General features: G+C 43.3%; 1 protein-coding gene across 4 annotated transcripts in view; it reads right to left on the bottom strand.

Annotated features, from left to right (window-relative positions):
- Positions 1 to 27160, bottom strand: part of larp4aa (La ribonucleoprotein 4Aa) — a 66699-nt gene that overhangs the window by 26906 nt on the left and 12633 nt on the right. For 2 of the 4 annotated variants that reach the window (XM_061747250.1, XM_061747258.1), the window contains exons 4-7: positions 12477 to 12558; positions 12255 to 12391; positions 10251 to 10354; positions 10034 to 10144 (exon numbers count right to left, since the gene is read on the bottom strand). In XM_061747250.1, coding sequence (XP_061603234.1) covers positions 10034 to 10144; positions 10251 to 10354; positions 12255 to 12391; positions 12477 to 12558 — 434 coding nt within the window. Of the gene's footprint in view, positions 1 to 10033; positions 10145 to 10250; positions 10355 to 12254; positions 12392 to 12476; positions 12559 to 12888; positions 16297 to 26576; positions 26858 to 27160 lie in introns of those variants that run through there. The other 2 variants (XM_061747274.1, XM_061747266.1) reach the window with 2 other exon arrangements.

The following is a 27160-nucleotide window of genomic DNA, read 5'->3' as shown; positions in this document are numbered from 1 at the left end:
ACAGATGAGGTTAGACTGGAATCCTCATGGGCCATGATGTTCGCAGTGACATTGTGATCTACAGTGAAAGCAGGGAGCAAGTGGAGGAACTGTTAGAAAGGCGGAGGCATGCAGTGGAAAGGACAGGAATGAAGGTTAGCCGCAGTATGAGAGAATATATGTGCGTGAATGAGAGAGGTGGAGGGGGAAGAGTAAGGCTACAGGGAGACGAGGTAGCGAAGGGAGGATTTTAAGTACTTGGGGTCAACAGTCCAGAGCAATGTTGAGTGTGGTCAGGAAGGGAAGAAACGGGTCCAAGCAGGTTGGAACGGGTGGAGGAAGGTGTCAGGTGTGTTATGTGACAGAGTCTCTGCTAGGATGAAGGGCAAAGTTTATAAAACTGGTGAGACCAGCCATGATGTACAGATTACAGACAGTGGGACTGAAGAGACAACAGGAAGCAGAGCTGGAGGTGGCTGAAATGAAGATGTTGAGGTTCGCTCTCGGAGTGACCAGGTTGGATAAAATTAGAAATGAGCTCATCAGAGGGATAGCCAAGGTTCGATGTTTTGGAGACAAAGTTAGAGAGAGCAGACTTTGATGGTTTGGACACGTCCAGAAGAGAAATAGTGAATATATTGGTAGAAGGATGATAAGGATGGAGCTGCCAGGCAAGAGAACTAGAGGAAGAACAAAGAGAAGGTTGATGGATGTCGTGATGGAAGACATGAGGGCAGTTGGTGTTCGAGAGGAGGATGCAGGAGATGGGCTTACATGGAAAAGACACGCTGTAGCGACCCCTAAAGGGACAAGCCGAAAGGAAAAGAAGAAGTGAGCCGTATCGTATTAAAAGTACGTGAACATTAACTCAACCAATCCTTGAATGAACGTCCTCTCCCGGCCACCGGTGACCACCACCACACGTTTTCCACCCCATTTTGTTCTAATACAAGCGGCGCGATCCATTGTTGTGTTCATGTATCCGGTAACGTTTGAGTTGACAAGATAAAGCCCAGTGATCATAAAAGACGGGATGCGGTGCTATTGGAGTACAAGATTTTATTGCAGTAGTCTGACATAGTGCAATCGTGAAAGATTAAATTTGTCTTGGAGTCTGATCCAGGCATTACATGTTGTCTGTCTCAGACATGTTGTCGCCGACTTTTTTTTTTTTTTTTTAAAGTAACTTTATTGGCGGTCAGATATTTACAGCACTACGTCAAAATACACAAGAAAAGGCTAAAAATAAACTAGCTTTTGGATTAAAATATACTGTACACGATGGCGACGTGGAGTAAATGTCTTTTGCGGAGCCGATCTGTTCAGCCGGTCAGCATAAAATGCTAATTATCGGCTGATACTGATCAAGCCAATCAGATCGGTGTAAAGTCTAATAGAAAACGCTTGATTTCAGTTATTGCGGCTGAGGAAGGCCCAACCAGTTATTAGGATTAGGGTGCCCTTACTTTTTCACACAGTGCCTGGTAACTTTGAATATTTTTTTAAATAAAATCACCAATAAAGAGCATTTTCAGTCCATTTGGGTTACATTTGTCTGATACTTACATTAGTTTAATGATCTAAAACATCAAAGTGGAGAAACTACGCAAAAATGTAACAATTTGAGAACGGGCCAATACTTTTGCACAGCACTACTATACTGGTCATATTTCAACACTGACTGCACTGAACAAAAGCACCCGTCCGTAATGTTATGGTTGCACACTGTACTTGTCACCTTCATAATAAGGCCACACACAGTATTGGGAAAGTTAATTTCCTACGCAAACTAGTTTAAAGTTCAGGTCACTGATCCAAAAACGAAGTAGTTCAGTTCATAAGTCAACATTTTTAACTAAGTTCACTGTTCCAAAAATAAACTAATTAATAGTTTGTTTGTTTGTTTGTTTTTCCAACACTATATGTTGCTGACGGGCAATTACCCTCAAAATACTGGCATTTCATTCACCCATTGTTGCCACCCATTCAGCCCCACACTAGTAATCAGCTGCAGCTTTCACCCTACAATCTCAAAAACATGAGGAAAAACCTGCGTGAATGGTGAATTAAAACAAAAACAGGACTCTTGTCCTTAATGTGCAAACAAAAACACGCAACACAGGAACGATGGTGAAAGGACATCGCTAACTTTGTATTCCTAGCAGCTCTGGCTGCCTATATTAAAATATTTTATCTAGTCTTATGTAACAAAACAAAATAAATTCCATATTGACAGTGTGATCGTACAGTGTTAACTAAAGCATTCTGATACAGTGTTGCCACAGTTACCTTGAAAAAGTAACTTAGGTATTTTACTGATTACTTGAGCTTAAAAGTAACTTAGTTACTTTACTGATTACTTGATTTAAAAAGTAACTACATTAGAAAAAAGTAACTTTTTGGTTACTTTCAGCAGTGGTGAAGTGACAGGAATATCACTTATCCACAGTACAAAAAAAAGCATTAGTTTAACCGTACCAATTACTTGGTAATGTACACCACACAAGTTACAGAATGATGTCATCAACGTGAAAAAAATAACTTCAATATGAGTGCAGTTGAAGCCACATTAAATGACCAACTTAGAGCAGAATTGACATGCCAAATAGCCACCTAAATATAAACAAGCACACCATTCTCAGTACACTTCTCTAAAGACTCTTAACTGATAAGACAGAAAGACAGACTGTAGCAACCCTGCCGATTGTGTGGGGGTCCATGAAAGCAACTGTGTATGTGCGTCCGCGTAGTGTACAACGAATCTTAGTATTGTGCTCTTTAGAGAAACTCGAAGTAGTGACTATTTCCTCCAAGCCCTCATCAGAGTCGTTCCCGTACATTGTGTTTGCCCTGCTAGCTGCTTGGGTACACGTGAGTTGACTATGTGCGCCACGTGACGTCATTGCCCCAGACTGCTCAGTTTATAAATATTTTGCCTTTTTTCGATATTGTAGTTAGTCGTTGTGCGCATTTTAGTTATGGATAGTTAAGAACATAGTGTGTTTCGTCTGTTTTATTAGTCATTACTAACACAAAGGCTGAAAATTGGTCTAAACTTATGACATGCACCGTGACTGAATCAAGTGTCTTGGTTATTGAATTGCCTCATGTTCCCAAGCACTGTAGCACTTTGTTAATGATAACTCTCTCTTGCCTGAGCATAAATAGCATATTATTTAAAAGCATGTTAAACTCTGATTCTCGTGATCAAAAAAGTAACGATTGGCAGCTAAATCAAAGTAACTGTAATCAGACTAATATAAATGAGTTAGATTACTTATGCCGTCACTGGACACAAATAATTTTCCAAACAAAGAACACAATCTCACCCATTTACAGAAGAAGTGTCACTGAACGTACCTCACGCATGTAAACATTAATGGGGGCTGCACTGAATCTGTTCCCAAATACAGCGTTTGTGCCCCGACATATGAAGGCACGTATGTAGCATGTAGAGATGGGTATGGTCCTGGAACTCCCCAACAAAACCTGGCACTCTTGAATGAAAATGAACATTTGTTCGAAAACTGCTCAAAGACACCAGAATAAGGACATTCTCAATAACCTAAATCAAACAGAAATTAAATAAGTTTAGTTCAGGTTCGCCAAAAATATGAACTGGTTCATGAACTTTCGTTCGACGGCACGCTGAACAGAAACGCGCCGCAGAACGAACGTTATGTTAGTAAGGTAGACTAACATTAATCTCACTGATTTCATGTTAATCACTGCCAATGCCATCCAAAGACGTCATTCAGAATCTAGCTATTCCCTGCCAATGCTGTCTAAAGACGTAAATGGCGTTTTTTAAGCGGGATGGGTGGGGGAGGGTCTTGTGCAGTTTATGTGTTATCGTCAAGCCTCTGGATAACTGCAATGAGGAATGGCACCCTGTTAGAGGGCAACAATGCCTTGAGGTGAACGTCCCTCCCTCAGAGGAAGGAGGGGGAGACAGGGATGAGGAGATGACAAGATGTAAGCATAATGGCAGAAAAGAGAGAAGACAAAATGGAAAGGAAAAAAAACATCTACAAAAACTTTCGGTACTGGGAATTTATTGCGCCAAGGCAAGAAAAATATTCCTGCGACCCACACGAATGACGCCTTAGATCATGCGGGGGAATAAAGGATGACACTCCAACCCGAACCCTTTGCAGCAAAGCTTTTGCCAAAAACGCCAGGCCATATGGTGAGATGCTCTCAGCAGCTTGCTAGCTGATTGTCTGCCGACTAGGATTTGAGTAAACGGAATACGGAATCATCAGATGAGTGAACTCCCTCTGGATCGCCTGAAAGCAGGCGGGCTCCATCCCGAGATCCTCTGGTTGATAATGGTGACGAAGGTAACTCGCATCTAGCATTACCAACATTTAGCAATCAAAAGCTCTCCTTCAATGCTTGTTACATAAAGATAATTTTGCCCCACTAGTTCATCACATTACAATGCAACATCTGCTGCAAGTACTGATTTAAATTTTCCATTTCCAGCTCGTCCATCGTACAGTAATGGAACACCCACAAGTCGAAGCTCTTTTCGGATTGTCACCCTTGCAAAACACGTCATCAATAAATAGTATTCTCTAGTAGTCGTATTTTTTAAAACTTACAGGTTACACATCCAGCAGACGTTCGACTCCCATTCTAGTCCGCAGTGCAAACAAAAAAGGTAATTGAAAGCTTTTTTCCTCCACGTCCCACAACAGCAATTTCAACAATGTATTTTTATAGTAATAGTTATATTTCTAAACTGCACAGTTTGTGCTTCGAGCAAAAGTACGGAGTGGTTTCAAGGACAATGACAACCATACAAGATCCCATTCACCGCCACCAAAGAATAAAATACAGATGTGGGGAAAACCTTGGCAGGGTCCTCGAGGGTGCATGGGAGTTCGCCCAACCAGTCATGTGTTTTGTGGACTTGGAAAAGGCGTTCGACCGTGTCCCTCGGGGAGGGGGTTGGGGGGGGGGGGGGGGTCCTGTAGGGGGTGCTTTGGGAGTATGGGGTACCAAACCACCTGATACGGGCTATTCGGCCCCTGTACGACCTGAGTCAGAGTTTGGTCCGCATATCCGGCAGTAAGTCGGACTCGTTTCCGGTGAGGGTTGGACTCCGCCAAGACTGCCCTTTGTCACTGATTCTGTTCATAACTTTTATGGACAGAATTTCTGGGCGAAGCCGAGGCGTAGAGGGGGTCCGGTTTGGTGGCCTCAGTATTGCATCTCTGCTTTTTGCAGATGATGTGGTTCTGTTGGCTTCATCAAGCCGTGACCTCCACCTCTCACTGGAGCAGTTTGCAGCTGAATGTGAAGCGACTGGGATGAGAATCAGCACCTCCAAATCTGAGACCATGGTCCTCAGTCGGAAAAGGGTGACGTGCCCTCTCCAGGTCGGGGATGAGATCCTGCCCCAAGTGGAGGAGTTCAAGTATCTTGGGGCCTTGTTCACGAGTGAGGGAAGAATGGAACGGGAGATCGATAGGCGGATCAGTGCAGCGTCTGCAGTGATGCGGACTTTGTATCGATCCGTTGTGGTAAAGAAGGAGCTAAGCCAAAAGGTGAAGCTCTCGATTTACCAGTAGATTTACGTTCCTACCGTCAGCTATGGTCACGGGCTGTGGGTCGTGACCGAAAGAACAAGAGGAGCCAGATGAGGTGGCTGGGGCATCTGATTTGGATGCCTCCCGGACGCCTCCCTGGTGAGGTGCTCCGTGCATGTCCCACCGGGAGGAGACACCGGAGAGGACCCAGGACACGCTGAAGAGACTGCATCCTTTGGCTGGCCTGGGAACGCCTTGGGATCCCCCCGGAAGAGATGGATGAAGTGGCTAGGGAGAGGGAAGTCTGGGCCTCCCTGCTAAAGCTATTGCCCCCGCGACCCGACCTCGGATAAGCGGCAGAAAATGGATGGATGGGAAAACCTTGCTTGAGTTTATGCGCACGGTAATAAAAACCTGGACTAGTGAGATAACAGAGGAGAAGGAAGAAAGTTCAGGTGTGGGAGCCCCATTAGTCCATGCATTTTTGTCTAATGTAAATTCTGTACAAAGTTATGTTTGTAAATAAATTATTTTTCTGTCAGAAGTACTTTCGCAACGTTGTTTTATGTTCAGATGTTTGAGATTTTTTTTACAAAAGAAACAAAATATTGGTGTCATTGTTCTACTTGATCCGTCTGCTCTCACAAAAAGGCTTTTTCCCCCTCAGAAACATTTGGCTGAAACTAGCCTATATTTGACTGCTGATTACTAAAGAACGGTATAAGCCAGAGACAAAAAAAAATTCTGATGTAAGAAGAGAGTCTGATCTTTCTTTTGGTGGTTTTGGTGTATACATAGTCATAGTACACAATATTCTGTGGGTCTTGAAAAATGAGTGAAATTGCTTGAAAATGCCTGGCAGTCTGGGGGTTCCCTGCTCAGGGAACGGCTGGCAGTGAATAAGTTAATTTCCCCTTCTCTCGGGTCCCACGATGCGGTGTCTTCGGCAGAGAGAAAGGTATGTGTTACAACAAACAGGTGCTCGCCATGCATTTTACTATGAAATGCTACCACATGTTCGCCATGTCTTTTTTTTCTCTTCTCAACTCTGCGTCGATTCGCATGTTTCCGCTCCTTCAACCGAATCACTTCACTTCTGTATTCTACTTTCCACACATTGTTGGCGTAAGCGCGTTGTGTCACACAAGCCCCTTGCGTGCTTCCGTCTTCACGACAGTCTCTGCTGTAAAACTGATTCACAGTTTTGCTTTTTAATGTGTTTTTCTTTTTGAGGTGCAAAATCCAAATTTTAACTCGCAAACTGCGATGCGAGAGCGCTTAATTTGAGCCTTGCTTTTTGTGATTGAGTTGGACTCTGGGTTTAATTTAGTGCCTTCTTGGCCTCAATTGGTCTTACCTGGTTAAACAAAAGTTAAATAAAACAAAAACAAATCTGGTTGCACAAAGGTCTACTCCCTCTTATAAATGGGATGTGGCTGCGTTCAGGAGTAACCAGTCACATTATATTAAATGGGAGTCCACACACACCTGCCACCATTTAAATTTTTTGTTTAAAATTTCATTTTCACCCAAGCCACTACTAGAGGAGATTACAATGGTGATTAAGCCATTCATCTTGTCTAACATCTTGCTGTATTTGTCAGTATTTTATTTTTTATATTTAGTGAATCCCTTATTCATTTCCTGCACTGGCCTGTTTGGTGTGGGGCTGCAAATGACGGCATGTCCTTCAAAACAGTAAAAATGTGGAATCCCATATAAGAGGCATAACATGCATTGCCTACGTCATATTAAAGCTGTTCTTTTGTTGTAATCCAGAATTTGAGCTTTTGTGGGGATGTGGGGGGCGTAAAAAGTTACATCCAATAGCTTTAAGTACCAATAAACCAACAACACGTGCATAGGGCCCTACAAAAATATTTTGTTTATTAACTAGAAGGGCTGAATAAAGAAGCTGTTTGGTGAACAGATTTATAAAGTATAGGCTTTTTACTAGATCTGTTTCATGGCACTTGCACTTCAAGTGTGTGCGAGCGAGCAAGAGCGAGATTACACCACCAGCAAAGATGCATGTTTAAATGTTACCTATGACCATAAAATAAAGCTAATGTTGCCATACGCACAGCCAAAACAAAAACATCTGCAACTTACCACAAGATGTTTTCTCAAGTTTGAAGTGGGCGGCCGTATACAAATTTGGGCAGTTACAAGACTGCACTGGATGTTGGTTTGCGGCATGTTGACCATTGTAGCAGAGTAAGTTTAACATAAATACTCAAGTAAAAGAAAAAAGTATGATTCATTAAAACTATTCTGACAAGTACAATTTAATTGTAACAGTAAACCACCTCTCCTGACATCGCTCAAAATAATGAATATTGGTACACAAACGCTGTGTAAAGACAAACAGGCAGTATAACAATACTCTCATGCATATATTCAAACTCATTATATATACACATTCAAATATAACAAAAAGTTATGTCGACAATATTTGATGGTGACTTCTACCTTGTTTTTTACCGCAAATGTGTATCTCATTGCGTACACCACACTGCCACTCAGAGGTCAAGACGTGAACATCAAACCCCAACAAGGCACACACAAACAGAAGCAGTACTAGCAAATCGAGCCTCACTACATGATTCTCTATCTGCCACCACACTGTCGATAAAATTATACCCCAGCTGCATTGCCGCGCACATGTGGAGAAAGAAAATGCTGTTCGCACCATATCATCACACATCCCCTCCTTGAGCCGTCATCTTATCGTGGTGGAGGGGTTTGTGTGTCCCAATGATCCTAGGAGCTAAACTGTATGGGGGTTTATGCCCTTGGCAGGGTCACCCACCCACCTCACCTATGGTCACGAGCTGTGGGTAGTGACCGAAAGAACAAGATCCAGGATGCAAGCGGCCAAAATGAGTTTCCTCCGCAGGGTGTCCGGGCTCTCCCTTAAAGATAGGGTGAGAAGCTTGGTCATCCGGGAGGGTCTCAGACTAGAGCCACTGCTCCTCCACATTGAGAGGAGCCAAATGAGGTGGCTCAGGCATCTGATTAGGATGCCTCCCGGATGCCTCACTCGTGAAATTCCGGGCACGTCCCACCAGGAGGTGACCCCGGGGACGACCCAAGACACGCTGGAGAGACTATGTCTCTCGGCTGGCCTGGGAATGCCTCGGGATCCCCTCAAAAGAGCTGTAGGAAGTGGCTGAGGAGAGTGAATTCTGGGCTTCCCTGCTGAGGCGGCTGCCCCCGCAACCCAACCTCTGATAAGCAGAGGAAAATGGATGGATGGACTATCATACATAACCATGCATGGAATGCTGGTATAAGGTGCAAAATGTCTTCAAAGTTTAATGTGCTATTACCAGATCAACACTGTAAATAAACTTCTCAATGTTCTATCTGGATGAATAAAGGTTACAAATTATCTTAAAGGTCCCATATTTCACACACTCCTGAGTTTCAGATGTTTTTCTGCAGAGGTCGGAAATTAGGTAATTCGAATTTCTCCGTCTTATCTATGTCACTCGCGAAGACCTCCGTGTGCTCTCACAGGTGGATCTTATACACAAAGGCAACCACTCAGAGGAAAGGGGGTGTTCTTAGCCAAATAAGGACAAAGCGGATACAAGACTGGGTCAAACAGAAGTAGCTATCAGAGGAGCCTTTTCTGGACACTCGTATAACTAAACCAATGTGTTTTTTTAAATGAAATGGACACATTTATACTAAGTCCATGTTAGAGAGTCACTCTATGGCTGTCTAAATAGCCAAAATATGGGACCTTGAATTATCCTTTCCACATACCTTGCACACTTCAAGTTGACAGCTAATGGTGGTTGTATAAGAGTAGGTGCTCGCTGGCGCGATAAACTGCAATTTAAATTAGCATAATCCTTGTACCTCCAAAACTATCACTTTTCAGGAAACACCCCCCCAAAAAAGCGGCATATATTTTGAGCCATGAACAACGTATCGTCAAAGACAGCAAGCCATTTTCAACACTTGGAAAAAATATGGAATTGACAAACTTTGGACATAGAAGGGTTCGGCCCGACACCAGCAAAAGGATTCGATTAGTCGAATAATTGGAAAAATGATTTGGTGACTAGTCGAGGTTCAAAATCTTTTGTGGCAGCCCTACTAGTACGTGACGCTGGTCAGTTGTGAGCGGAGTTCAATAAACAGAGTCTGTGCAGTGTAAATACACTCTAAGAGAGTATGAATTTGTGAGTATAACAGAGACTTGAGACACCCCATACCTCAGACGCTACACTAAATTTGTATGAACAATTAAGGTAAACGTAAGTGCAGCAACTCTACAACTTCCCTGTAGTATTTTCCACAGTATATTTACTTTATGCATTTTATTGTTTTCTATATAAAATGTGTTTTATAAATGGAGAAAAGATAATACAGTCATAAAATTAATGTAATTGTACATAAAATTTGTAAATCGGGATATAAAATCATGTCCATATCGCACAGCACTACATTACTAGGGAAAATTTAAAAAAAGAAAAACAAGCAAGGAGAGAAAAAATATTCACCTGCTGAGCATCTGTGTCCGACTGGAATGTGATGTACCAGTTGTTATTGTGTGCAAACTCAACGCTTATCACCTTCGGACAGTTGCCGTTTTTGAACAGTGACTCCACTTCCTTTAAAAAAAAATTAAAAATAAAAATTTTAATTAATAAAAGAAAGTCATCTTACGATCCAAAACCAAATCATCTCACTTTTCTTCTATTATGAAGTGGTATTTACCTCAACAGGTGTGGTCTCAGGGACCTCCCGCAGGATGATAATACACCGTTTGTGGTTGGGGCGCACTTTCTCCCCTTTCTCATCCACTTGTACCATGGGTGATGCTGGGGGGATACAATGATGTCAATTCAAATGTTATAATTAGGGGTGTAATGATTCATTCATAGATGTTTAATATTATATTCCTACGATCCAATTGATCGATCTGTCCTCAGCTAGTTGGCCTTCTGGATGTCAATATATCGATTGAAATAGTTTTAAAAGGTAATCAATCGATTGTATCGATACTAGGAACTACCACATTGGATTTAAGCACAGCAGACTTCATTTGGATGAGTGTGTGTTTTTTAGCACTTTTAATGATGATGTCCAGATTAAGTTTTCCTGTCTGTGGCGTCGCAGGGGATCATAGGAGTATCAAACTGTGTAGTTGTTTTCCCCAAGTGGGCCAGACTGAGAAGCAAACTACACAGTTGCGCATGCACAGTGCAGGAAATATCACAGCGCCTTGAGCAGAGCACTTAACTAGTCGAACGTCCTGTAAAGCTTAAATCAGCAATATGGACGCACTTTGGGTTCTCAGTAATCAATACCGATCGAGGATAAAACATGGAGGCCATGCAAAAAACTGTTGGCCGCTGTCGTCTACAAGTCGAGGAATACAAGTAACATGAGAAGTTGAAGCCACTTAGTTGATGTACAATCACCAGGGGGACCCCTCCGCGGCCCGACAACCCAGGGGGGTTGTGAAAAGTGAAAACCCACCACCCACCCTATTATTATGGTTACCAGGTCCGAAACTACTAACCATTATCCCTGTACCGTGATTGTGTGTGGTGGGGTATAGTGCATTAAAATTGGAGAAATTGGTGGGGGTGAGGCGAGACGGTCACAGGGCAATAATGACCAGCCACCATCACCCCCACCCAGGCCAACCAGCTCCCCAAAGGATATGCGAAGGTGTGTAGTGCATTAAAAATCTGCGGGAGAGAAGCATGGCGGGCCAGAGAGCAGGCCGGAGTGCCGGGACACCCGGCCAAGTGTCCTCCCCGAGCCCGACCCTGCCCCTCCCCCACAGACGGGTGTATGATGCATTAAAAACTGGAGGACCGCAGAGCAGTGAAGGGGGGACGCGATCAGAACGGAAATCAGCACAGATGTTTCACCACCTGGCCCTGCATCCGCCCCACCATAGCTGGCGCCAGTCCCGCAGGGGACCCTGAATGAGAAATGAGTGTGCCCAATGTGCGGAGTTATGTACAGTGTGGGTATTAAAAAAAAATGTGCAGTGTGTGTGAAGTAAGAGACAAGACTCCTGCGGGTCCGGCCTGGAGCGGCTGGTCGGCAGACCAAAGAGGAGGAGGGAAGTAGGGCCGGGCATCGCCTGAATCCGAGTGACCCCGGCCAGACGCCCCCAGGGAGCCGAGCCAAAAGAAGTCCGCACAGCTCAAATAAAGGGCGCCCAAACTACAAACATCCATGCTCCCATCAGCCCGCAGCGCCCCAACCTGAAGGGCACACACCGGAATCCAGCACCCCAACACGGCACCGGCGATCCCCCTCCCCTTACCGTCAATGGCTGGAACCATTCACCATTTTAATAAAAGGTGACCAACTTTTGTTAAAAGTAATAAAGTTACGTTTGGAGGAGGTATTTTCAAGTGTTATATACTCTATAACTAGGTTTTGTCATTGGCTAATGTTGATAGCTTGTTTAGTTTTCCAGTTTAATATTATTGGGGTTTTTTTAGCGCTAGTTAAAATTACAAGTATTGGTTGAGCATGTTTATTTGGAAGATTTAAAAGAAAAAAGCAATTTAGGAAATTTCACCTGCATAGTCCAGCATCGTTTCTGATCGTATCAATCTAAATGAACCATTACCTTCCCGGAGTCGAATCGGCAACCAAGAATTGTGATACGAATTGAATCGTGAAAACGAATCGTTACACTCCTAGTTATAATACAAACATTTCAGCATGAAACATCTGGAATATGCCACCTACATCTCAACACATCCAAAATGAGCTCCATGTCACTGGTGAGAACCTTGATGCCATCCATGCTGGCAATGGTCCAAATTGGGACAAACTGGTCACTGTCCATCTGGGACATCAGGTACAGATCCTTTGAGAGGTTCTCTCTAAATATTAAAACATTTTTCTTTTAAATACATAGATTGGACATAACTTAACTTCCCAAATTAAGGAAGGGATCTCAACTCTTACCTTGAGAAATAAAACTCAAGCTCTTTTTTCAGAGACTCGCGTAGATTCTCTGTTGAGACTGGCCGATCTTCTGTTTTGGCATCTACAACAAAGCAAAAACATGGGATCAATGACAAATGACGATGAGTATTTAAGACCTCACACATCTTATTTTGTAACGTTATCTCACACCACGTATAAAACAGACATGCAAACACCAAAGGCATGAAAAAGGTGACAGACCAACAAAAATAAAAAAAAAAAAAAACACATTGTAAGGGTTTCTGGGGGGATCCCCGGCCGGGCCCCTGCTAAGAATGTTTTGGATTTTAACATAAATGAAGCAATCTGGAAGACTTCAAGCAGAAAAACATTTATTTACACCTCCCAAGTACATGTTGATGTACAAATTTATGATTAAAATTAAATTTGCCTCATTTCTTTGCTTTTGTGTTTTGGCCTCCAACTTGAGCCAGGCCCATCTCCACCTCATGCCTGCTTCAAGCTGTGCCACATGAACAGCATCTTCCTCTTTAAGCACGCTCATTCTGGAAAAGAATTGACTAAAATTATTGTGTTCCATGTCATTTTTCACTATTAGAAACTTCAAAGGCTAATCCCAATGCATCCTTGTTGAAAATACCTGTTTTTTTGGCCATTTCTGAATTTGAAGTTACCGTATTTTCACGACCATAAGGCGCACTTAAGTCTTAAATTTTCTCCAAAATGGACGGGGCGCCTTATAATGTGTGCACAAATCTCTAAATGTTGTTGTGTGATGAGCGCTCCACTTGACTGACTAGGAGCATTTCCTGCTGAAACGCTGCTTATACAGAGGAAAAGCGGACGTGGCTGAGGACAGCATGCGGCCATTAAAGGGGGAAGGGTGCGGGAGAAAGAGGACGCTAAAGGCACGCCCCCAGGAGGTATATAGCGCCGGTATGTGCATTGTGCAAAACAACATCGATTTGGCTAAGGACCCCAAAAAATGACTGCGGTCAAGCCAGCCTCCACTCGTAAAGTAGCAATCAATTAATGTATCTCAAGACTCAAATTTACTTTGCTGGTTGCATTCTTCAACCGAAGAGCACTGACGGCCGTATTATTGGGAAGCTTTTATTTTGAAGGTGGCTTTCGCCGCGGGTTGGCGACCTATGACCGTACTGCCTCGTATGAACAAAATTAGGGGCGGCTGGCTTGACTGCTACTTTACGAGTGGAGGCTGGCTCGACCGCAGTCGAAAACTGCACCTACGAAGAGACATGCTTACAAAGCAGTTTAAACTGCAAGCTATCAGTTACGAGGAGGAACATGGGAATCGAGCTGCCGCGAGAGAATTCAAGATCAACGAATCCATGGTTCGCAAGTGGAGGAAGCAGGAAAACGAGCTTCGCCAAGTCAAGAATCGAAGCTGAGTTTCCGCGGGGAAAAAAAGAAAAACAAAACGTGGAAACAAGGCGAGGTGGCCCAATGGATTCATGAACTCCAACCGCTGGACATCGGTGTAAACACGGCGTTCAAAGTGAAGTTGCAAGCGGCGTGGGAGCAATGGATGACAGATGGCGAACGCAGCTTTACTAAGACTAGGAGGCAGCACCGGGCGAGTTACGCCACAATTTGTGAATGGATTGTGGATGGTTGGGCTAACGTGTCTGCTTGCACTGCTGTTCGAGCTTTTGTAAAAGTCGGCATCATTTCTGAGGAGCCGCACGGCAACGAGACTGACTCGAACCTGGCGTGTTTGAATGAGAACTTGCCCAGCTGTTCATTTCGGATACAGAACATGACTGATCATAAAATAACATGAGTACATTGTTAAATATTTCAATAAAGTACAACCGAACTCAGTTTTGCTCCCGCTGCCTTTTTAAAAACATTGTTTTCGCGTGCATGCATGGTACCGTATGTTTTACCATGCCTGCGCCCAATAATACGGTGCGCCTTATGTATGTGTTAAATACAGAAATAGATCCCGTAACTGAGACTACGCCTTTTAATACGGTGCCCCTTATGGTCGTGAAAATACAGTAGTTCATTCTGTGTTGTGACATAACCCCCAACATCGCTGCGTCGCTTAATACATTTAACATTAACATCTGTAAACTAATTAGATAATTGTAGGCGCGTTTCCTAATTAATACAAGATGTACCAGCGGATCAGCTTTTGTCACCGATGTTACGTGTGCTTCGCGGTTCTGCTGAAACCACAACACGAAAATACAAAAGACCAGTGCAACAAATACGACACTGGCTGATCTGAGCAATAGAGGATGTCTGCTCCAAAGGTGGGTAGAGTAGCCAAATATTGTACTCAAGTAAGAGTAGTTACTTGAGGATAATGTGACTCAAGTAGTCCTCCAATACTTGTGTGAGTAAAAGGTACACAGTGAAATAATTACAAGTACTGGGTAACTATTCTGACTTTTTTTTAACCACAGCTTAACATCAAAATAAAAAAAATGTACAAAAAATGCAAGTTGTTTTCTCAAGTTATAAATTGGCTGAAATATCCACGTTTGGGAAGATAGTGCCAGACAAATACTACAATACATGAAAGCTGTTGCTTTTGTTCGTCTAAATGTAAAAACGAGTAGCACGGCGTTGCCTTCATAGTAACGACGACCTTCCCAAAATGGTCGTCACGTAGGCGCGACAATCAGCCGGGCTGGCTTATCGAGTGTTAATACCTGTGCCAGCAGAAGCCCAATAGAAGACGTTGTGTGAGGTCATGTGACTTTCTTGTGTCGTTTGGTGAATTAGACTTAAACGTCGCCTCACGCGGAAGTTGAAATCTCGCGCACGAAATAGTTGAAAAGCAATAATTGATCAATAAAAGTAGCGGGCGACATTTAGATCATCAAAATGGGGTAAAAGTACATTTACTTCTTAACAGCTGAAGCGGCGGAAGTGTTTTTTCTGGTGTCGTCAACTACTGTGACTCCAAAGCAGGTCCCGAACGCACAGGCGGAACCTCAGGCCGATGTGCTTTCGGATATTAGTCCGCCACGTAGTAATATTCCGAAATTATATCTCTGTGTGGAATGGATCTAGCTGCCAACATTCAAGGAGTACGAAAAGGCCTATGATGACGACAGCAACGGCGACCCTCAAACTAATCGGATCTGTACGATTCACGTAAATGTCCTATTTTTAGTTCGAAACGGCGATTGATTTGAATGTATGATAAAATAGCTAGTTGGCGACAATGAGCCAACTCCATCAGCCTGTCTCTTTACTCAGTGCTCCTTCGTGTAGGGCTGAATGATTTGGGAAAATTTAGCAAGCAATTTTTGGGGGAAGTTTGTTATCCTGAGCATTATTCACTAAACACAAATTAATTATTCTATAGTATTACACTGAATACAATCAACAAACAATTCTTTTAGGTCAGGCCTGTTACTATGAACTCATAAATAACATTATTCATAGATCATTTTACACTCGAGACTATGGGAGTCCCGGGATGCACATGGAATAGAAATGAGTACCAACCCGGGAGCAATGAGACCCTGCAATTTATCACGGAATACAGATACAGTAATCCTACGCTATATCACAGTTCTTGCTTCACGGTCCCACTATATTGCAGATTTTTATTTGTTCCTCTAGTATTACTCTATTTGTTACTTTTTATACTGTTTGTACAATATCTTTGTATTATCAATTGCTCTGTCTCTCTCTCTCTCTCTCAATATATTATGCGTTTAGGCCTGTCACATGAGCTAATTTTTTTAGGACAATATATTTTCCCAAAAACTATCACAACAAACGATAGTATTGTTGATGTTTTTTATGCCACTGATATAATGATATTATAGCATAATAATAAAAGTGAATCCATCCATCCATCCATCCATACATTTTCTGAGCCGCTTCTCCTCACTAGGGTCGCGGGCGTGCTGGAGCCTATCCCAGCTGTCATCGGGCAGGAGGCGGGGTACACCCTGAACTGGTTTCCAGCCAATCGCAGGGCACATACAAACAAACAACCATTCGCACTCACAGTCACACCTACGGGCGATTTAGAGTCTCCAATTAATGCATGTTTTTGGGATGTGGGAGGAACCCGGAGTGCCCGGAGAAAACCCACGCAGGCACGGGGAGAACATGCAAACTCCACACAGGCGAGGCCGGGGATTGAACCCGGGTCCTCAGAACTGTGAGGCTGACGCTCTAACCAGTCGGCCACTGTGCCACAAGTGAATCCTTTTTTTAAAAAAAAAAACTGTTTAATACTAAAAATAATAAACATTGACATTGTAATGTAGAACAACGAATAAAATAGTTTAAAAATATATATAAAACAGACTCAGGCTCTGTTCACAAAAACGCCACTTAAAACAAAACTTAAACATTTGGCACAGTGGTATAAATAGAGAAATACAGTCAATATACTACCAATCAAGTTTCCAGTTAAGAAAAAGTGCAAAGTAGCAACATTAATAAAAGCACAACAAGCAGATCGGGCAACCTGTTTTGATTATAAAGATTTGGAATACATTTCAAATGCTGCTTTATCAACACGTTCAATGGCTACATCTCTGAGAATCGTGAGTAACGCTATACTGTATATAATTAAGCATACGCAAGCCATATGCACTGCCATGTTTGTATTTGCATTGTTTGAGCAAAGATTTCCATAATTACAAGGTGACAGGAAACGGGAAATTGCCCAGTGTTTTTTGTTCCCAGCTGAAGAAATTGGGGAGGATGGTTGTGCTTAAAATGGATTTAGTCACTTTGAGGTTTAAAGTTGTGTCTTTGTTTCGACTTCATACAAATTCGATATACCAGCTCATTGGTGTTACAGTGTTATTCTGGCGTGAATCCAAAATGTTCCTCCCACATCATCGTGGTGGCGTTGGGCTTTGGAACTAATTCCATTTATGCAGTTCAACTTTCTGTAATTGTACAGTTACCGGCTCACAGTCAGAAAATTTAGCTCCGTGTATGCTAGCACCCACATTTCAAAAGCGCGCTCATGCGCACACAGATACACACACGGCCAATGAGAGGGAGGGTCCCCGTCCTTCACTCTCTGATTGGTTTAGAGAACCCAATGGGTTTCATGAGTCTTTCAAGTCACGAAAATGTTTATGCTCAAATGACTGGGTGAACAGGTGGACCATCTTTTTTGTAACCGCACCATTCAGAAATGAGGGCCCATATGCGACCAAATTAATCGCACTCTGAAGCCATCTCGTCCCCAAAAAATGTATACGCCGGAATTCCAGCACCACGACGGGATACTTTAATCCATAGCAGTGCATCATAAAACGCAGACTGATCTCACTTTACGCACCCCTGCTAATTTTTGTGCGTCTCAGACACGGGACGCACATCAAATGGGATAATATTGAAATGTAAAAAAAATATATAAAAATATAAAAGTTGAAAACTGACTGATTTAACTTCAAGCAAATATAATGTAACCATGTGTGTATATGTAATTTAACTATGTAAATACATAATCTAACCCTAACCCTCTTGCCAGTAGCAGTAGCACTGATGTCTGTGTCAGCCTAGGTCACGGGAGTCGGCAACCCGCGGTTCTCGAACCACATGAGGCTCTTTAGCGCCGCCCTAGTGGCTCCCTGGAGCTTTTTCAAAAATGTATGAAAATGGAAAAAGATCGGGAAGAAAATATATTTTGTTTTAATGTGGTTTCTGTAGGAGGGCAAACGTGACACAAACATAACGTTTTCCACACTGTAAAAATGTGTGGAATAAATATAAAATTTCAACGTTTCTGTCAACGAAGATTTGCGTCATAGCCTGCGACACGCGCTTCTTTAAGCTCGGCGTGGCAGGTGGCTGTCGCAAACAAACCGGCGGGTGTGTGATGGGCCATGGATTGCAAAGGGATAAAGAGAAAGGTAGCTGAGGAGAACAGAGGATTCAACAGTTCTTGGACTGAATCATTTGCTTTCATTGCCAATGCGGAAGGTTGCCTACATGTCTGCTTTGTAATGAGAAGTTGTCAAATAACAAAAAGAGTAATGTGGAAACACATTTCCAGGGAAGGCATGCTACATTTGCAGCCGAGTACCCAGTTGGGAGTGAGAAAAAGTGTGATTGCATTACTTCTGGAGAAATTAAAGGAGCGCAAAGATAGATTTAAGAAGTGGATTGCATCTCCAAACTCCACTACAGCTGCTAGTTTTGTTGCATCCAGGGAGATAATAAAGGGTGGGAAACCATTCACAGATGGTGTACACATGAAGGATTCATTCATTAAAATAGAGTACTTATTTTCAGACTTCAAAAACAAAACAGAGATAATACAGAAAATTAAAGACATGCCTCTCTCCGCAAAGACCGTGAAGGAAAGGGGCATTAAAATGGCAGGCAACATCACGAATCACCAAACATTAATTCATATGTGCAGTTGTGCTGAAGTGTTTAAATAACAATGAAATTGCAGTGGCTACAGATGGGGCACCCAGTATGAGAGGATCACAAAAGGGGTTTGTGACTTTACTACAGAAAGTGTTGGATCGAAATCTGCTTGCATTTCACTGCATCTTGTCCCAAGAAGCAGTCATTTCACTGCATCTTGTCCCAAGAAGCACTGTGTGCACAAACATTCCCACCAGTTTATGGAGGTGATGAACCTTGTCATCGAGATGGTGAACAAGAGATTGCATTGCTAGATGAAGTTGACAGCGAATATTCCGATCTCCTGCTACACAACCAAGTCCGATGGCTGTCCAGGGGTGAGATTTTGTGTCGCTTTGTTGCTTGTTTAGAACACGTGAAGGCATTCCTGAAAAGCAAAAACCTGAACTACCCGCAACTGGAAGCTACAAAACTGCACTTTAGGGTGGATCACCTAAAAATGCTGAATAAAAGTCTCCAGGGGAGGGGAAACACTGCATTGCAAATGCTGGAAGCTGTTCTGTCATTCGAGCGCAAGCTTACTGTATTCGCCAGAGATGGACAGCGAGGCACGCTCTCTCACTTCCCCTCACTGAGAGAGTTCAAAGAAGCCAATCATGATCACACACTCAACCGTGATTATTTACAAGATGCGATCGTTGATATGCAAACTGCTTTTGGGAGCATATTTAGTAACTATATTAAATGTTGAATTTAGCACCTAGCGGGGGGGCCTGGCCGCTGCGGGCTGCACATAGACAGTTTCTTTTTTCTTTTTGTCCTGTTCGGTTGTTAGGTCAACCAGAATGGAAAATCTGTATCCCCTCCATGCCGGAACAGTTTTACAGTGTCACAGTGGAGTTTTTAAGCTTCCGCTCTGGTATTATAATTGAGGTTTATTGAGAATCAGACTTGATCAGTCGAACAGAACAAAGTTTCTAGAAGGAAGAAAGAAACAAAGACAAAAGACAAAGCACTAATTGTAAACAGGATGAGAGAACTAAATAATTACATTATCTACAACAATGAAATATGAGTGTTGCATGGGGCTGTAGTGCTACACCCTGTGAGGGTGAAGGACAGGACAAGATAGAACAGGTCAAGGACAGGAGAAGCAGCATGCAGGACAAGGGTTGTGAACCCTACTGTACAACTGAAGTGTGGTGGCATTAATTATGGGAATTATAAAAGTCTACAGGACGAGAGTATAAGTGAGGGGATACACAGGCGATTTTCATATTCATGAGTTATTTGTCAGAATAAGTGCGTGACCCCACACCCAGTGAAAGAGTCCTAGGACTGTGTGTCTGCGGATACATGCCAGTGAATTGATACCGTTTTACATGCACCAAGACTGACAGAAGTGTCCTGTAATTGCTGTGGCCGTGGACCCCACCCAATCAATCGAGGGGCGGGATCAGCCCCAGGGGTCCACCCGAGAACAGCCCGGCGGACGGGACACGTCCCACACCGAGGAACCCAGGGCGGTCCACCGGCCCCACCGAGGCACCCCGACAACTGGGCACCCGGTGGGGGACGTAGGGACCCAATTGACCCCCCCAGCAAACCCCCGCACCCCAGGAGAGCAAAATGCACCCCCCAACCCACAGGGCCCGCAATGCAGCCAGTCTATGCCCAGCCAGAGGGTGGGAGGGTCTCCCTTGTTTGTTGGAAAGGAGGGCGGATAGGGGCACCCGACAAGGGAACGATAAAAAGGGGGGGTGGGGGGGGAGCCAAGGAGCACCGGCGGGCCATGAGAGGTCAGCCCCAACACCAGGCAGTCATCCAGCCCGGGGGGGGGGGGGGGGTGGGGGGGGCCCGGCCTCTGGAGCACCACCATGCAAGTAAGTGAGACCCACCTCCCCCCGTTACTATGACTGCCAGGTCATTGGCCGTACCCAGTGTATCAGTGCTCCCCCGAGTGGTGTGGTGCATTAAAATCTGGAGAGGTCAGTGAGCCGAGGAGGTGGGGGCATGGCTGCCAGGCATTACAGCCTAACAGCCAAACCCCACCACCCACGACCCACAGCCCCCCAGAGATAGGTGTATGTGGTGCATCCCTCCCAGACCCGCAGCTCCAACTCCCCCCCCCCCCCCCCCCCCAAAAAAAAACCAGGCAGGGAAAAGAACCCCACAGCAGGCACCACAGCCCACCGCCCGGCTCTCCCACGGGAAGAGGAAGAGGTGACCGCAAGTAACTGAGAGCAGAAGAGAGGCACCACCCAAGCACCCACGGAACATGGGTGAGTCACCATCACACATCCACTACTCCCCAGGAGGTCGCCCCAGTGGTTCCCCCCCACCCCCGAGATCAGGAAGGAGTGAAAAAAGTCCCGCCCCCACAGAATAGCAAACACAGGGACAAGAGAAGATGCCCACAGCATGCGTCTTTTCACCATGCAAACCGATCTAAAATGTGTAAAGAGAAAAAAAAAAAAAATGAATAGAATAATGAAAAAACCACAACCACCTCCACAACAAAGAATATAGAATTCCATTGTTTACTTTCACACTTATGAAAATAGTCTTGCAAATGTCAAATGGCACCCTACTCAGGCAAAGGAATCAAGAGTCCAGATTTAGCATGTTGAGGAAAGGTGACGTATATGTGTAATTGATTTTTTCATTCTGCTGATATTTTTTCTAACGGAATATATTCTATGATGAGATTTAGCCACTGATTGATGTTAATAATGTTTGTTTTTCCAGTTTAGTAGAATTGTTTTCTTCACGGTAGCTAATGCAACAAGTAATGATTGTGAATATTTATTAGGGAGGTCAATTATGCCTATGTCACCAAGTATGCACAATCTTGGGGACCGTGGAATCCTGCAATTTAAAATATACAAGAGTTTTTGTATAACCAAAGACCAAAAGCATTGAATTGGTGTACATTCCCATATAGCATGAAAATAGGTGTCTGGGGTACTTTTGGTGCATTGCATGCATATATTAAATGGAGATAAGCCCATTTTATGCATAGTGTACTGAGTAAAGTGTGTTCTATGGAGCAATTTATATTGAAATAGCTGAAGATTTGTTTTTTTGTCATTTTAAACGTATTGTTACAAATCTGTATCCAGTAGCTACGGTCAGCAGACATGGAGAGGTCTTCTTCCCATTTGGTGATTGGTAAGTGCATTGATTTAGTACATGAAATTAATTTATAAACTTTTGAGAGATTTTTTACTTTGCGGGAGAAGCTTCATTATTTGCTTGACAAACTCCGGCAGTTCGAGGGTGCTCTGGAGTGTTGGTATTCTTTTTTTTTTTTTTTTATTGCTGCTTTTAATTTATTGTATTGAAGAAAGTTCCCGGCTGTTATTTGGAACTCTTGGAACAGTTCATCAAGTGTCCTAAAAACATTATTGCTAAATAGTTATTGTAGGTGATCAATTCCATGTTTTTCCCATGTACTAAAATGAAGGGGTATATTATTAATTTCGAGATCGGGATTATGCCAGATTGGGGAGAGCATACTGGGAGCTAATTGAGATCCTGTCGATATTAACTTTGCCACCAAGCCGTTAAGGTGGATGTGATTATTGGATTCTTGAAACATTTATGGTATTTAAGACGAATAGAAATAAATGAGAGTTTTGGTAGTTTGATGTTGTTTCAGTCTGTTTGTTCCAATTCTAGCCAAGAATCACGCTCCTCACTGTGGTGCAACCATTTGATGAAGTATCGTAATTGGTTAGCTAAATAATAGTGTTTAACGTTGGGAGCATTTAGGCCTCCCTCCTGTTTAATTTTCTGCGGCTCCAACTACCGGAAACAAATTCCTTGTGTTTTTTTGGACATACTTGGCAAATAAAGATGATTCTGATTCTGAAGAGTGGATAGACATTCTATTTTTCTTATTTTTTGAATAAAAATGTATTACAGCAGAATCTGTTTGAAACCATTTAAATGTGGTCTTAAATAGAATCATTGAAAATAAATTTGAGGTAAGGTTTTCATTTTTATTGTAGCTATTCTTCCCAGTAATGACTTCCCAGGTTATTCCAGCGTCTGAAATCAGATGAGATTTTTTTTTCAGAAGTGATGTGTAATTTAGATTGGTTAGCTCTGTGTGTTTTAAAGAAATATTGATACCCAAATAATTAATGTTTCCTATAGGAATAGGGTACTCTGGGATTTGATCTGCAGGAGTCCATGAGTGTGCGGTTATTGGCAGTATTGTTGATTTTGTCCAATTAATAGAGTAGTCTGATATTTGTGAAAATGTTTTAATGAGATTGAAGAGTGCCTGAAGAGAATACTGTAATACTGAATTCCTGTAAGTACAGAAAAATAGCATACAGATTTATTTTGTGTTCTGTCACTAGTGAGAAGATACCTTGAATATTAGCATTCTGACATATAGCGGCAGCAAGAGGTTCGATAACTATTGCAAATAGCATTGGTGAGAGTGGACATCCTTGTCTGGTTCCTCTTTGTGATGTAAAACTTTAAGTGATCCTATTTGTGGTGACTGTCGCTTTCGGCGAATTGTATAATGTTGCAATCCAATGTATAATTGAATCTCCAAAGCCAAATTTGTGAAGTACTGCAAACAGGAAAGCCCACTTAACTTTATCGAAAGCTTTCTCTGTGTCAAGTGACATGATAATTGCGTTTAGATTTTTACGCTGTGACATGCTTATTAAATTCAACACACGTCTGACATTATTTGCTGAACTTATACCTTTAATGAAGCCTGTCTGGTCATAGTGGATTATCGACGGAAGTATATTTTCAAGTCTCGCTGCGAGAGGTTTCGAGTTAATCTTGATATCTACATTAATCAGTGATAAGGTCCGATAATTCGCCGGGAGAGTGAGGGCTTTACCTCGCTTTGGCAATAACTTAATTGAAGCTGTGTTCATATGCCTACTAATTCTACCTTTATCTAATTGACTGTTCCGAAAAATAGAGGGGCTAGTATTGGGTGCAGGCCCGGCCACCAGGCGCTCTCCTTCGAGCCCCACCTCCAGGCCTGGCTCCAGAGGGGGGGCCCCCGGTGACCCGTGTCCCGGCAAGGGAAACCTAGATCCATATATTTTGTTCTTCATAGGGGTTTTTGGAGCCGTGCTTTGTCTGGTCCCTCACCGAGGACCTGTTTGCCATGGGTGACCCTACCAGGGGCGTGAAGCCCCAGACAACTTAGCTCCTAGGATCTTTGGGACACACAAACCCCTCCACCACGATAAGGTGACGGCTCAAGGAGAGGGACAATTGTATAAAGCTTGTTAAATATTGTAGCCTGTATAATTATATATCGGCCTTGTGGATCTGCTACTGTAGTATTTATTGTAAAATGTAGTCTTTTATGGACTAGTATTGAGACTCCTCTTTGTCTACAGTTATAAAAGGTAACCCGAGTGAAATTAGAGTCAATGGGTTAGTAAGGTGGGTTTCTTGTAATAAGAGGTGGTCTGTTTTTAAATTTAGTGGTATAATCCATAATCTTAATTCTCTTTGCCTGTAATCGAATGCCATTGACATTCCAAGACACAAATGTTAAGTGAGGTATAATGAGTGTGTATCATAATTTTAAATAGATTTGGTACGACGAATTCTTTGTTGTTGTTTTTTTGACAGTTTTCGGCAGGTTGTTTGGTATTGTGTTGACGAATGTTATTTAGAAAGGGTGATGGAGATGCTATATTTGAGTACTGCAACGCCAGGGTACATAGAAGGGTAACGGGTAAACACTGAACACAGGAAAAACAGTGATAATATGGTGTGTGATGGTGGTTTGTGGTGCGCAAAAAGAGATTTGAGCGACTTGTGCATTTAGTGTGTGTGGAAGCAAGCAGAGGAGGAAAGCAGAGATAGGAGTGAGGATTCATGCTGGTGGCATGCGTGATTCCGTTTTTGTGTTTGTCTAAGAAAAAGTGGAAAGAATGAAACAAAATACAATAATTTGACAATTGATAACGACAACAGATCAAAAGAAGTACTTATCTAGAAGAGCCAGGTCGTGACGTTGGCATCATGAAACAGTTGGCCGTCGACATATAGCTTGTCGACAACTAACCACGCTCGTTTGCCTTTGTCATGGAAATTCTTCATCAACGGGTACAAAACTCTACACCTTTCATTAATCTCCTTGGGAAACTGGTCGTTCATTCCAAACGAAGTCCCTTTAAGCTCCCAACCTTGGGATTTTGCAAACACTTTTTGCTGAAAGTGTTCAAACATGGTCGGTTTCCTGGACAAGGGCTTCCCAATCGGTGAACGCGGCGAAAAGTAATCTTGTCGACTGTATCTTCTTGTATTTTGAGCGCAGACAAACATTTTAATCTGCTCCTCGGGGTCCTCCGGAGGATTGTCTGGAATGAGGTTGAGAAAATGAGGTTGTCGCGCACGCTTGATGGAATGTCCAACGTAATTTCTTTCGTGTGTTTATATTCCAGTCTAAGAGTTTGAAGTTCTGCCGACATTGACATGTTTGATCGAAGCGCAGTATTATCTAAATCTTAGCTCATTCACTTGTTGCGTGAATTCCGAGCTCGGTGATCTCCTGGCGAAGCAAATCAAGTGCAATTGACAATTTATTGTCGATTGAAAAGAGGACACTCGTCTGTATCTCTGTCAAATCAAGCAAATCCTCAGTTGAGGTGGAAGAATCAGCTTTTTTCCTCTTCACCGGCTGTTCGACCCGTTGGCTGGGATCCACCATGTCGAGACGAGCTGGTGTTGACATCGCCGCGCGGATAGCAAGTAGCTCTCTGTAAATTACCGCTGCTCGAGAAGCTGGCGAAGGAAAAAAGAAAAGAACGAAGCAACCATCCACCGTTGAAAATGACTTGTGAAAAGACAAATTTGATCTTGTAGTAGTAATTATTATTCCCCAAAGACTGTGCAAAGGGCACCGCCATGTTTTTCGTCGTCGGAAATCACGCAATCTTGTCGTCTTGTTGTCACAGCATGCTCCCTCCTCTCACCCCCATGCTCCCCACCTCTCACCCCCAAGTCTCAGTCTCATCCAGCCGGAAGGCTTCTCTTCGATTGCAAGGGACTTGTGGCTGCTCGGCTAACTGCAGCTATTAAAGCCGGTGAGGCTGTCTGCCAAGCCCGAGCCCCCTCGGAGGAAAAATTCAAAACTTTCCCTCAGTAGTGGCATGAGAATCAGAATAATCTTTATTTTGCCAAGTATGTCAAAAAAACACAAGGAATTTGTCTCCGGTAGTTGGAGTCGCTCTAGTACGACAACAGACAGCCAAACAGTCACTGAGCAATAACAGGTTGTTAGTCATCTGGTAATGCCGGTACAATTTATTTTATTTATTTTTTTTACAATTGTGCAAAAAGGTGCAGAGTCCTCTAGCAATTAGAGCAGTTTGAATGACTAAGAGAGCAATAGTCCCATGCAATGACCATTGTGCAAAGGGTGCAGAGACTGCAAGAAATGTATGAAGTTTAAAGTGACTAGTAGTGTGATAATCTGGGACAATGTTGATTGTGCAAATATTGCAGATACTACTCAGTCGATGGTGCAAGTGCTACTCAGGCACGAGTGGCCAGTATTGGTCAACAACAGACATGCAAATAGTGCAGCGTGGCGAGACTACTACAGTGAGTGCACGAGTAATGTATAATAGACCGACAGAAACGTGACAACAAACTCAACACACAAAAATTGGAAGCATGTTGCAATGGAATTGGAAGTTAAATGTAAGAAATTAATGGCAAGAGGGAAGAAGCTGTTGGAATGTCTGCTAGTTTTAGTTTGCATTGTTCGGTAGCGCCTACCTGAGGCAAGGAGCTGGAAGAGCTGGTGACCAGGATGTGGAGGGTCCAAGAGGATTTTGCATGCTCTTCACTTAGTTCTGGCAGCGTGCTCAAGGGTGGGTAGGGGGGTACAGACAAGCTTTTCAGCAGTTTTGATTGTTCGTTGCAGTCTGAGTTTGTCCTTTTTTGTAGCAACACCAAACCAGACTGTGATGGAAGAACACAGGACTGATTTGATGACCGCTGTGTAGAACTACCTCAACAGCTCCTGTGGCAGGCCATGCTTCCTCAGAAGCCGCAGGAAGTACATCCTCTGCTGGGCCTTTTTGAGGATGGAGTTGATGTTGAACTCCCACTTCAGGTCCTGAGAGACTTTAATTCCCAGGAACTTGAAGGTCTCGACGGTTGACACAAAGCAGTTGGACAGCGTGAGGGGCAGCTGTGGCGAGGGATGCCTCCTGAAGTCCACAATCATCTCTACAGTCTTGACCGTGTTCAGCTCCAGATGTTTCGTGTAGATGAGGTGGCCTCCCCCAGCCTCACCTCCTGTGTCCTGCCCATCAGGAAGCTGTAAATCCACTGGCAGATGGCAGGCGAGACGCTGA

The sequence above is a fragment of the Phyllopteryx taeniolatus genome, chromosome 1 (genome assembly GCF_024500385.1).
Source record: "Phyllopteryx taeniolatus isolate TA_2022b chromosome 1, UOR_Ptae_1.2, whole genome shotgun sequence".
NCBI lineage: Eukaryota > Metazoa > Chordata > Actinopteri > Syngnathiformes > Syngnathidae > Phyllopteryx > Phyllopteryx taeniolatus.
This window is presented reverse-complemented; position numbering and strand designations above follow the sequence as displayed.